Raw genomic sequence first — 13,211 nt, forward strand, 5'->3', positions numbered from 1 at the left:
AATTCCATAATTATCAAGAGTGTAAAGTTCTTCCCTTTGCCTGTCCTTAATCCACTGTAAAATGAACTTCATTGCTAACCTTGAGTTTTAAGGGAGAGAACAATATGTTTCCATCCACTGTTATACTATTTAGGAATTTATGAGCAAAACTGAGGACAACCCAAGAAAGAGTCCAACTTCTTAATTCTTATTTTGTGCTGTCTAAACACTCTTTCCTCGAGCCAAGCACAAACAAATTCCGTGTTTGACATCTGGCCCCCTTACATCAAAGACCTAAACCCCAAATCTCAAGTTTTGGCATTCCCTTCTAGGCACCTCTGTCCTCATATCATCTGGATACCTACCTCAGTTGCTTTGCATACGACTGCTCAATCTCTGTCCGCTCTTTCACAAACTTGACATATTTCTCCATCAGGTCCAGGCCCCACTGTGTGTGACGCTCCACTATGTCAAATTGATCCTGGAGGAAGAGGATAAAAGCAGGGGGATCATTACCGAACAGAGTTCAATAACAGGTTCTATACTTGGCCCCCAAACCCTGAGCCACAAAATTCTGTTTCTTGCAGAGATGGTAAAATTTAAACATTGATTGCTAAGGTGCAGGATGCAGGTTCCAAAACTCATGCAAAGTTCTCTGTAGGAAGAAAACTAGCATATTAAGCAGATAGCTAGGACAGAACTCTTCCACTTAACAAGCCAGTATGCAAAGGGATCTTGTAGCACCTTTGAGATTAAGTGAAAGAATTTGTAGGTGTGAACCATTTTCAGTGTCTCACTTGTTGCAATGCTAGAAAATTTTGTGAATGAAAGTGGGGCAGAACTGTTACTGGGGGAAATACCCTCATCCTGCATCATCTTCAAAGGTTACACCTCTGGTAAGGTCTGGACACAGGCTTGACAACTCAGTAAGAGGTAGGTCAAAGTATAAGACACCAAGTCTGTCTGTCTGGAAAGTAAGAGCAGATTATGATGCAGAACAAAATTGACATTAATTCTTTTTTTTAGGGTATCCTGATCCACCCTCTTTCAGATCAGCAGTTTGATATAGGTCTAACCAGATATATATAGGGTTTCAGGTATATTGGGTCTTCATTCGCCTCTACCTGGCTTCATGGATAAGTCAAACCTGCACCATTTTGGGGTCAAGAGGTGGAAACACAAGGCAAAAATCATTAAAGCACTTTCCCATGCTTGTGACTCATCAAAATGAATTAAGGTGAACACCTGAACCATCTCTTCTCAGCTGCTCTGGATAGCATGGCAGAGGAGAGAGGTCTGCCTCTTCACTCAGCATGGAACTCACACACTGTCACGACTACAGGTAGAAACTGTTCATAAGACTCCAGCCAATATTAATTATCAGATTTTCCACAAGTTAAATCTCAGAACTTTAACTAAATGTAAAGAGGAGAAATATGCATGGCACAGGTTTCTGGTGACACTAATCTGAGCAAAACCCTTGAATGCTTCTAGCAATCATGGGGGAGGACTTGAATCATCTGGCACATGCTTTTTTGAATCTCTTGCCCCAGCGTTACACTTCCTTCTCCAATATGCTACTTCCCTACCTTCCTTCTTTACATGGAATTCAGATTACGACACAATAGAAAGTTATCTTCAGCAGAGTCCTTTATGGATCTGAGCCAGTAAGAAGAATAAACATTCATCAACATGCTCAGAAACCTGCATCTTCCTTCTATTTATCTAGCAAGCTGTTGTCAATCTCCGACACTGGGGAATTTACTCTTTGTAATGCATTGCAGAATTGATATCTATTTCCAGACAAAATTCAAAGTCCTGAGCAGGATTTGGGCCCAGACTATCTGAAAGCCTGTTAAACTGCCCCTCCCTACAATGTAAGCCTGTCTGAGTCATAAGATCTTCACAGGATGTCCTCTCTCAACTCAATCATCATCACAGGTACATTTGGTGAGGACATGGGAAAGAGATGTCTTGATTGCTGATCCCACACTGTGGAACTCACTACTACAGGTTGGCTCCCTCTCTGCCCTTTTTCTGTGGCAGGCAAAGGCCATTTTATTTAGGCAAGCCTTCAGCTCTTAACTTGTTGTGGCAGAAAGGGCTTTTAATGAGGTGTGTTATACTGTTATCTTTTGTCTGTATTTTAAACTGTTTTAACTTAATGGTTTTTAGTAGTGCTCAAACCACTACACCATGTGGGCTCTTCATGGAGGACTTTGTCCCTAATTAGTCTGAGGAAGCATCAGAGGCAATGGTTGCTATATACAATGTTGGGACTGTTACCATGAACATGGAGAAAGTGTTCAATACAAAGCATCTCTTTCCAGCTCACAAGGGGCCAAGACACACTGCAGAAATAATCCAGTTTGAGACTGCTTTAACTGCCCTGGGCTCAATGCTAGAGATTTCTGGGAACTATAGATTTGTGAGACGTTGAGTCTTCTCTGTCAGAGAGCGCTCCCTGCAAGAGCCTGGATGTCACAGTCACCATCATCTACACTCGCCCAAAACCCCTCCTTAGCATTTTGCCAACTTTTGCATTTGGGGAGCTAAATGTACCCAAATCATCTTATTTAGAATCAAGGAAGACAAGATATTTTATTTCTTTCACCCTCGATTCAAAAGTCATGACCTTCATTAGTCTGCCTGTGAACACGTTGTTACCAGTATTAAATGTCTTCAATATTAAAGCTGAACATTTATGAATAGATTAGGCTGTTTTATTCTGAATGAAGCCACTAGCCACCTAACCCAACATTTTTTTACACCTAGATGACAGGTGCCTCAGATGAACTCTTAATACGTAATGAATTATAATAACGCAGGAAAGGCCGACAGTAATCCTTCAGGAGCTTTCATAGCTGATTCTGGCACACAATTACCATAGGCTTCTAAGACTTGTGGAAAAAACCACGCTTACTTTAAATCCCTAGCTACTAATTGCAATTTTAAGGAAAAACTCTTGCAGGCATTCAGGCCTTAAGAGCGATCAAGGTTTTTCTTCATCTTTGTGGAGTTCAGCATAGCTAGTCATCTTTTAGTTCCTCAACTTGGCACACTATTTGTGCCAACCTGCAACTGGGGCATGGTTGAGGAAGCTTTCCAGCACAGTCGCCAGCAGCTTTCAATTTTCACGCATGCCTGCATGCTTGAGGATGGGAAGAACACTAACTACACTGTCTCAGTGCCTCTCTGAATATATTGTAAATATAACTATTTGGTGGTCTGCTGCTAAAATTTAATCACATTGCATTGCATAAGGATAATTAAAGCACTTTGCTTAAAATCCACAGCAAGGCATAAACCCAGAGGCAACCAGCTACATTTTACTCTAGTCAGCATATCTGTTCCAAACGTTGTGTTATTTTAGGTAGTTAGTGTGTTGTGTGACTTGCCCTCCTCTTTCAAAACTTCCGTATAATTCACACACAACAATCAAATAATTGAAGCCCACATCTTTCACACCTCACAATGCATTCTGGATGATTTGGCACTATGTCAGCAATCTCTGCTCTAAGACTACTCACAGCTTTTCCTGAAGTTAACAAATACAGTATTCTATGTATAGGATTATGTTCTGTTTTGACACAGCACTCCCACTGAAAACCCACAGCCCTGTGTCAAGTTCTTTTCCACTATAATGCAGATCAGTTACACTGTATTGGCATTTCCTTGCTATCACTGACTTGCCAATGATGGGGAGTCAGGAACTACACACAAGATAATGATGTAACATCTCAAAATAAACAATTCAACACAGGGATGCCATTTTCTGGGGCATGTTTTCACTCAAATACATTTGTCCCATGTTTTCACTCAAATATATTCGGGCTCAATAAACCAAACACCAAAAAGAAGCCTGTTATGTAATGGTAACGTCTAGTTTAAGGTTGACAGCAAGGCAGTATTTTGGCCAACAGGAAAGCACAAATAATCCTTGCAATGACCAGAATGAATCATTTTAATGGCTTGTCTTTCATGCCATTTTTCTGAGTAATTTCATCACTTCATCCTTGGCTCTGCCTCCAGTACAATACAATACAAAGAGAGAAGGAGAGGGAGTGAGCAAAAAGCAAAACACACAACTGCTCTTAAGCAGAAAAAGAAGGCCACTTGTTATTCACAAGCCAAGAAGAAAAGTTCTAAGAGAAAAAAGGGACAGAGTGTTGTTGGCATTAGTAATTCCTTAGGCAGATTGTGAACAAGAGCATCTACAAAACAATGACACATCCCATTTACTTTGTAGCTGGAACAAATCATCCAATTTCACTTCAACAAATTGTCATACTTTCTGTGCAGGCTATCAACTTCAGCATGATGCATCAATGTCCAGTGCTCAGAATTCGTTGTTGTTGTGTGCCTTCAAGTCCATTCCAACTTATGGGAACCCTAAGGGGAATCTATCACAGGGTTTTCTGGAGTTGAGAGTGTGTGACTCATCCAACATCACCCAACGGGTTTCCATGGCTGAGCGGGGAATTGAATTCTGATCTCCAGAGCCATAGTCCACCACAACAGGGGAGCTTTTCACACTACAGTTATAGTGCTTTGATTCAACTTCAACTGCCCTTGATGCACCCCATTGAACCCTAGGATTTGTAGCTTGGTGAGACACCAGGGTTCTCTGGCTGATAATTCTAATGTCCCTCCCTAAACTACAAACCCCAGAATTCCATAAGATGTTAGCTGGCAGTGAAATCACAGCACTGTAATTGTATAGTGTAGATGCTACACTACAGTTGGGCCACTAGGCTCATTTTAATTCTTCTTCATTCATGTCAATCATTTAACATGGCAGGCAGTGGGAAAAGAGAGCCAAGCTACATCTAAAGCAACTTCCCTTTTATGGTGACCTTCCATGCTCCATTTCAGATGGAGAGATGTTCAACGACAGCAAATCTTACTAGATGGGATTAATTTCATGTGGTCCTCATTTTTAAGCAAATCAACCTAATACACACTTTCTACTAAAATGCAGCTACAGTGAGAAGTAGAAGTGTCTCTGATCTTGTGCCCCCTTGCTTATTCAGTTAGAGGAGCACTGTGGTGTTGTTGCTCCTGAACAGCCCTGCCTATTATAGTTATTGTTTGTAATGCATTATTCTCATAATTTTATGTAATGCAGTTCTTTGCTCAAAAATTATATATAAGCTGCATGCATTGCACAGAAATGTTGCACAGAAAAATACATATAGTAGGGAAAAGTGAACTGAATATTTCGTAGTTTAAAAAAAATAAAACCCTGCAGACCAATGCAAAAATTGGACCAAACAAACTTTGGACTGAATACTCACAAACCTGACCAGAGATAAGAAATCATGTATCCATCTCAACACCTTTTAAAAACCAACATAGAAAGGAGGCTGCAACAAGGAACCTGGTAACTCCTCTGAAATCTGCAGTCTAAACAAACCATCTTATGGTACAAGCCCTACATGTCGTGGGAGTGGGGTAGGAGTGCCAGCCTGGAACTTAAGGAATTTGGACAAAGTCTCCTGTTTATCTATATGTAAATCACCAAGCAGACCTTTAGGCAGAAATTTTGCAAGTGTGGGTAAATAACAGGCCTTCTGACGTGTACCAAAAGCAGAAAAGGGTAAAATACAAATGATCTGAGACCAAATTCCTAAGCTCCTTTACTGTCAATACTTTCTGAATAGGGCAGGAGGCTCACTTTTGAGTAAACATACTTAGAACTGTGCTATGAGTTATTGAAATGATTCCAACGAAATTTTTAAAATGTGCTAAGTACTTGCCAAACATTCATTGTACTGCATGCATTGCTCTAAACACAGAAGGCCAGGTTGCTTACCTGTAACTGTAGTTCTTTTAGTGGTTATCTGTGAACCCATGCAAATAAATGGGTTAGCAATGTGTGCAGAACCTTCAAGAGCTGCTATTCAAGCATTTTTGTGGTAGCCCTGCCTACTCCCCATGCGCCTGATGGACCTCTCTACCTAATGCCTCAGTTCTGTAGATGGCAGGACATGATGAGAGGAGGATGGGAAGGGTTGTATGTGTGTTCACAGATGACCATTCGAAGAACTAGTTACAGGTAAGCAATGTGTCTTTCTTTTCCATGGTGATCTCTGTGACTCACACAAATGGGAGACCAGAAGCTTCTAACCACAGGAGGTAGGAGTGTCTTCCCAGACAGGGAAAAAGGGCACCCCTTCTAAAAGTTGCCTTTTCCCAAGATTGACGTAAGGACAGCCTTATCTTTATGGAACTGGGGGTATGGCTGATTAAATCTCAGTGCATAGAGTTCATTAGTTCTTCTGGCTAATACCCACAAGGAGAGCAGTTTTCCATGTAAGTAATCTTAAGATCACATGTCAGCACAGGTTCAAAAGATGCTTTATGCAACTGAGAGAGGACCAGTTCTAGACTCCACTGAGAGGCAGGTCCAAAAACCAGTGGATGAAAGTTCTTATAAACCTTGAGAAATCTCTTCACTAGTGGATCATGAAAGCATAATGGTTTCCCCAAATGACTGAAATACCAAGAGACTGCAACCAAATAACATCTAAAAGGAGAAAGGGAAAGTCCTTTGTCCCATAAGATGACCAAGAAGTTCAGCACATGAGACACATTCACTGCATCCTGAGGGGTATCCCTTAATTGGAAGAATTCAAGGAACGTGGCCCTCTTAAATGTGTAAGATCACTTAGATGGTCTATGAGCCACCTCTAGTGTTTGCACAATTGAGTCTGACAGTACTGTCACATGCAGATCCTTCATACTGTGAGGCTGAGAGTCTGTAGATCTGGATACCTCACCGTTCCATTGTGGAGTGAGTGAAGTAGGAGCTCCATGTAGAGACCCTTAGACAGATGCAGGATGGGTGCAAACTATGGCTGCCTTGGTCATCATGGGAGTCACCAGTATACATTTGGTTCTGTCCTGTCAGATTTTCAAAACTGCAGTCAATCCTTCCCATCTGCAGAAATTTGGTTCGGTTCCAGTCCACCCACCCCATGAAGATGGGGAAAAACACAGATCTGCAAGCCCTGTATTATACAATGGGTGATAATGTGCATGTTCACACAGGTGGGTGCCACAGTTGGATAATATGGGGTATGGTAATCTGTGGATGGTCCATTGTGGTGGACCCACTGGTAGTTAACGGAAATGCATACATCACAAGTTCTGTCCAGCTAAACAGGAATGCACTGCTGAGAAAAACCCTTTCCCTGCGAGCCCTGGAGCAGAAACTCTTGCACTGCTTATTCTGTGGGGATGTAAAGATGTCTATGGATGATGTCCTCCACAGCCTAAAAGACCTTGTGAAGAACTCTCTGGTGCAACATCCATTTCTGACAAGACTTCATGCATTTGACAAAGTGTTGTTTTTGCCTAGGGGATGTATAACTGATGGTAGTATGCTCCCATAGATCAATAGTGAGAAGTAGAAGGCTCTCTGATCGTGTCCCCTTGCTTGTTCAGGCAGAGGGCCACCATGATGTTGTTGTTGGCCACCTGAACAACCCTGCCTGTTATAGTCTGTTTGAAGGCTTGGAATGCTTTCACCACAGCCAGCATTTTGAGAGCACTGCAGTGAAGGGGTTTCTCATCTGGGAACCATTGGCTTCTGATTATCATTTCTGCAGAGTGTGCACTCCAACTGTTGCAGGATTCATCTCTTGATCAGCATCAGGTAAATCATTGTAAATCTGACCAAATGTTACTGAGATAAACACTACAACAAGTTCCTATGTTGCCATTGCAGAACCAGACGAAAAGAAACTGAGGTGTTAGGTAGGAAATGTGTCCGTTAGCTGATGTGGCTACCACCAAAATGTTTGCATAACAGCTTTAGAAAATTCAGTGTTATGTGCTGCACAGGAGTAATAACCCATTTGTATGAGTCACAGAGACCATGAAGATGAAAGGTGAGAAGAGGTTTACGTCTGCAGAAGCGGCACTTGCATATTAAGACACAAATATGTTATAATGTTTAGGAAAAGTAAAAATTAAGAAAAGGGGCCTGAAATATCTTTATGAGAACTAGGCTCACCCAAACTCTCTGTTGTTAAGACTTTGATTGCTAGACAGATTCTATCTGTAAAATATGTAAAATTGCTCTGCTTTCTTTCCATTGTTGGGTCAAACATACCACCCAACACTTGCAGTCAAAATGGAAATGAAGATAGATTCACTGAATACGTCTATTACAAAAGTAGAAGTGAATTACCATCAAATTTTATAACAAGGTAGAAAATACAAGTATATTTTCTAAATATAAAGCAAAATGGAGTCATATGGTGATTGCAGACATCAAGGTCAAAGTGTGAGGATACTGAGAACATTTCCCAGCCTTGTTTTTAAACCCACATCCTAGGTTTAACTGAGCTGAAATATGGCCACACCTTTGTCAGAGAAAAAAGACAATACTTGCTTCTTAAGTGTCTTCTGTCCCAAGGTAATTATAATGTGCAGCAGCTTTTGGCCAGGAAGATGCTGGGACCACAGAGTGGGGATGTGGTCTTGCTCAAAGATATGCAATGAGACAGTTAAAATGAAGAATTCATGAGTCTTACTAGACAAATGATTTCAGAGGATAATCAAAACCTTGTGTTTTCATATCTTCATGTCTGCATTCTAGCAGCAACTTAGAAAAGTTACTTTATTGGACTATAATCCCAGCAAACATAGCTAGCTATAGTAACAAAAAGTAACTTTCCAAGTAACTTTCCCAAGCTCTTTTCTTGATTTTGTAGTTAATCTCTGCTGTCCAATCCAAGGACAAAAGAAAAAGACAGCTTTTCATTCTTTGGAGTGGGAATTCTAGCATACCAGAAGCCTCCTTTCTGTTCTGTATGCCTTTGCAACGTGAACTAGAGTTTTCACAGGAACTCCGGTTACTTTTTTTTTATAAAGGAAGTATATTTCTAGCTCTCATGGCTATGGAGGGAAATTTGAAAAAGGAATGGTGAGGGTCTATTCATTAAAGGCTCCAAGATGCAAGAGTGGATTCCTGCTCATGCAGAAAGGTAAAGAAGAAGCAACAAAACACAGCATTCTAACCTAAATGGTTGGGCTAATGCAAACTGGAATGGAGAAAATTTAACCCTCCAGATTTTTTAGACTTCAACTCACAGAAGTCCTAGCTAGGATAGCCTATCGTTATGGAGTATGGGAGTTGTAGTCTAAAATTAAATGGTTTAGACTACAGTTTCCATACTCCATAACCATAGGGCCATCCTTGTTAGGACTTTTGTGAATTGAAGTCTAAAACATCTGGAAAAGTTAAAGCTTCTTCATTCCAACTCCCATTAGGACCAAAGGTTCCCAAGCCCTGAATCAGAGATGCCGTCTTATCTATTCTGACGAGATCGGGCATGTTCAGGGTGATATGACCGTAGGCGCCATCTTATCTATACTGCTCACTTTTTCATAGTTTAAACATTCAACACTCAACACTAACTCAGCCATGTACGAAGGTAATAACATACAGTGGACCCTTGATATCCACTGGGATTTGGTTCCAGGACCTCTCATGGATACCAAAATCTGTGGATGCTCAAGTCCCATTGAATGTAATGGCACAGTAAAATGGTGTCCCTTACATAAAATGCTTTTTAGAACTTACATTTTTTGGAATATTCTTAATCCATGGATGCTCGAATCCATGGATAAAAAAAAATCTGTGAATATGGAGTGTCAACTGTATAAGCCAGACACTTCATGGTGAAGTACAGTCGGCCCCCTATACCCATGGATTCGTTATCTATGGATTCAACCATCCACAGCTTCACTATATTGTAAAAATATATAAATTCCAAAAAGCAAACCTTGATTTTGCCATTTTACGTTTGGCATACCATTTGACTATACCACTGTATTGAATGGGACAAGCATCCGTGGATTTTGGTATCTATGGGGGATCCTGAAACCAAACGCCAGTGGATACCAAGGGTTCACTGTAATCTTATCAGATTCCTTTATAACCCTTCACTTTTTGAAGAACAGAAACTGTAAAAGCAACACTTCCATAAGATACCTGGCCAACATATTATGTCCCTCACACAGACATAGCAACTGATGCTTCAAGTGGGATAGTGTTGGATATATGAACTGGGGAGCTGAGGGAGAAGAATGAAAAAAAAGAATCATTCAAAATATTTGAGCCAAAAACCTCTTGGGAAGCAAAGTCAAGGGATCAAGTCTGTAACCATATCCTTGGCACACCAAGGATGGGATTAAACAGGCCAGAAGGACAATATCCAAAGGACATATTTTTCAGGAACAAATCAATGGCACATACAGAGGGCCCTCCACATTCACTGGGGTCAGGGACACAGGACACCTGTGAAAATGGAAAAAACAGGAACAAAAAACATCTTTTTAAAAAAAAAAACCTGAGAGAACACCTGTCTAGGAATCTCTAGGTCCTCCAGCACAAGATCATCTTCCAGAAGCAGACCATAGAATTACGCTGGAGGACCTACAAATCCTTAGAGAAGTGTTTTCTCTAGTAATCTCTAGATCCTTCAGCACAACTCTATGGTCAACTTCTAACATAGTTGTGCTGAAGGACCTAGTGATTCCTAAACAGAACATATTAATAAAATTTGCAAATAATCATACCCACAAAACTCAAAGCTGAAAATGTGGAGGGCCAACTGTATTTACTTTTTGACATGTTCACATGTCAGCAGTGATAGTCCAAACTCCATTGGGAGCAGAGTTCCTATATTATAAACTTCCGTTTCCCTCATTTACTAGAGCATCTCACCCCACTGTAACAAAAGCCTTTGGAGCTTGCTAATACCAATTTTTCAAACAGGCAGGGAGAAGAGGTCATTGGCTTTGGGGTGGACTTTGACCCCTCAAGCTCCCCTGCAAAGCAAGGACAAATGCTGTTAAGACACTTCTTTAGAAAAATCTCATAAAAATCCAAGCCTAGATAATAGAGGAACTTTTCCAAAGCTCTCCCTGGGTTACATTCCTGAAGACTCGCAGAGTTTCACCACATTTCCATAGAAATTTGGGAAACACTGCCTGTTTCTATTGATGGGTTGCACACAGTGGCAAACTTTAGGGTCAGCAAGCCAATTCTTGACAGGGATATTTAGTTTGTTATAACAGGAATAGTCTGGAATGCATAATGTAAAAGGAATGAAGAATAAGTGTGGCATCTGCATGTAAAATGATCCAGCAAGTGCCATAACTCTTGAAGGTCCAACAGAGCTGATGGCCATTTTAACATTTTTGTTTAAGCAAAGTTTTTAAGTGCCAGGTCCTGAGAAGTAAACCACCAGGCTGAGTGGTTGTAACAATCCCATTTTCTCCCATGCATCTTTGGTAATGATCTCAGACTGTCATCTGGGACCAAAAAGGTTAGCTGCCTGTTTGCCTCTTCTCAACACCAAGCCTTTAGAAGATGGGGAAAAAACATGGCAGGAGCATCCATGACATTGTCCCCCTCCCAAAATATCACCATAGCAGAAAGCCTAGCATGCCTACAACTACCAGGACTGAGATGTCCCAGCATGAGTTTTGTTTGGTTCATCCACTCTAAAGCCAGATGCTGAGACAGGCACTGGGCAAGGCAACTACACGATCATTCTCTACATTCACCCATTTTCCTACCCAGTCACCTTGTTGGAGTGGTGTTTTGGGCAGGTCAAGAAGGCATCCTGGGAGGCCCCTTAAACCTTCTACCAGGCCACGTGAAAAACCCAAGGGTGTCCAAAGATGCATTCAACTTGCCTGTGAAATGGAACCAAATTTTTCCACGGAGAATACAAAGGTACTGCAAGACAATGAAGACCCAAAACTTGCTCCTCCTTGGGGTGGGGGGGGAGGGGACTGTGGTAGATATGAAGGGGTGGTCACCATGTCTGTTATTTATCTGTCTATTCCCTCAGTCTGCATACAACAGGACAGAGACAGCATCATTTTTATACAACAAGGAGCACACATGTGGGTGTGTGTGACGAAGATCTCCTTTATTACCTCATCACATTTTGTTGCTTCAAGCATTTTTCTTTTTAGGCCAGCTCATTTCCAGTACTGGAGTCAAACTGGGGAACGCATTTCTGAATAAAACACAGGGAAGTAAGCCAAGTTCAGTTCTCCTCTATGCTGTCACATAAGTGAATAGGGCAAACACATGAATGAACCTGACTGCTATTGTCAACTTTCAGTGATGTCAAGCTACTGTACCCATTATATTTCCAAAGGTGCTGGGCTCCAACATGTTGCCCACATTTCCAATTCAAGAGTCAATAAGCTAGGCTAAGACTTTAGAATGGGGGTGGGAACTGTGTGGCCATCCAAATGAACCACAGTTACCAACAAACCACACCATTGATTATGTTGACTACGACTGATGCAAAGTTCAATCCAACAACACCTAGAGGGATGCCCAATTTAGAAGCTGGCACATTCAGGGTGCCTCATGGGAATTGGAGGCTCTGTAAAGCTGGTAAGAGATGACATAACATTAAGTTAAAATGAAATGCATTTAAAAAGAATGGAAGAACAATTGAGACGTTTCAGCAGAAATCAACTATGAGGAGCTCTTAAAAGTTTTCTTTTAAAAAGGAGGGATCCTAGGGGACATTGAAGTGGTATTTCACTTCTTATGTGCCTTACAGTTGCACAGTAAGGGAATGCAACATACATTTCAGAAGCTACTTAGGCCAGGGAAACAGCTTCCACACTGCAAATATCCCTCTGTTTCAGAGCTCACTATTGCATCATCCTGATGCAGAGAAGGCTTGCTGTTTCCTAATAAAATGAGTCAATTGTCATCAGCCAAGTAGTTCTCCCAATGCTCTCATGGTCTCACAACTGCGTAGCTTGAAACCTCCACCCAGAAACAGCACTCTCCCACTCTACTCCCATGCACACTGCCTAGGCACATCCACCCCTCCCAAAGGTTAAAGGACACCTTCCCAGGGCAAGAAAGACAAGGTGTTTTTCAATGAAAACCAGATGGACATTTGTCAAATAATAAAGAAATTCTTTGGGGTCATCCCACCAACTAGGCTTTTAACACAGAGAGTATTATCCCTGCTACACAAATGAAGAAACAGTATTGTTATCAGGTCAGGCAGTTTCAACTGCAGATGGAAAGAGCTCCCTAAAAAGAAGTTTGGAAGATTTTAAGATCGCCACCTGAGAGACCAGGACACCTAGGGATGCCATATCCCTCCGGTCCTGGTCCGGTTTTGCGCCAAAGGCAGAACTGCCCCGCCCACGGCCACCCACCTCCTCCT

General features: G+C 41.4%; 1 protein-coding gene across 2 annotated transcripts in view; it reads right to left on the reverse strand.

Annotated features, from left to right (window-relative positions):
• Window positions 1-13,211, reverse strand: part of TRIP10 (thyroid hormone receptor interactor 10) — a 106,387-nt gene that overhangs the window by 38,675 nt on the left and 54,501 nt on the right. For both annotated transcript variants that reach the window (XM_089486346.1, XM_089486339.1), the window contains exon 2: window positions 345-460. In XM_089486346.1, the coding sequence (XP_089342472.1) occupies window positions 345-460 (116 nt within the window). The remainder of the gene's footprint in view (window positions 1-344; window positions 461-13,211) is intronic.

This window comes from Sceloporus occidentalis, unplaced genomic scaffold (genome assembly GCF_023333645.1).
Source record: "Sceloporus occidentalis isolate IW3139 unplaced genomic scaffold, rSceOcc1.0.p SCAF_1, whole genome shotgun sequence".
In the NCBI taxonomy this organism is placed as follows: Eukaryota; Metazoa; Chordata; class Lepidosauria; order Squamata; family Phrynosomatidae; genus Sceloporus; species Sceloporus occidentalis.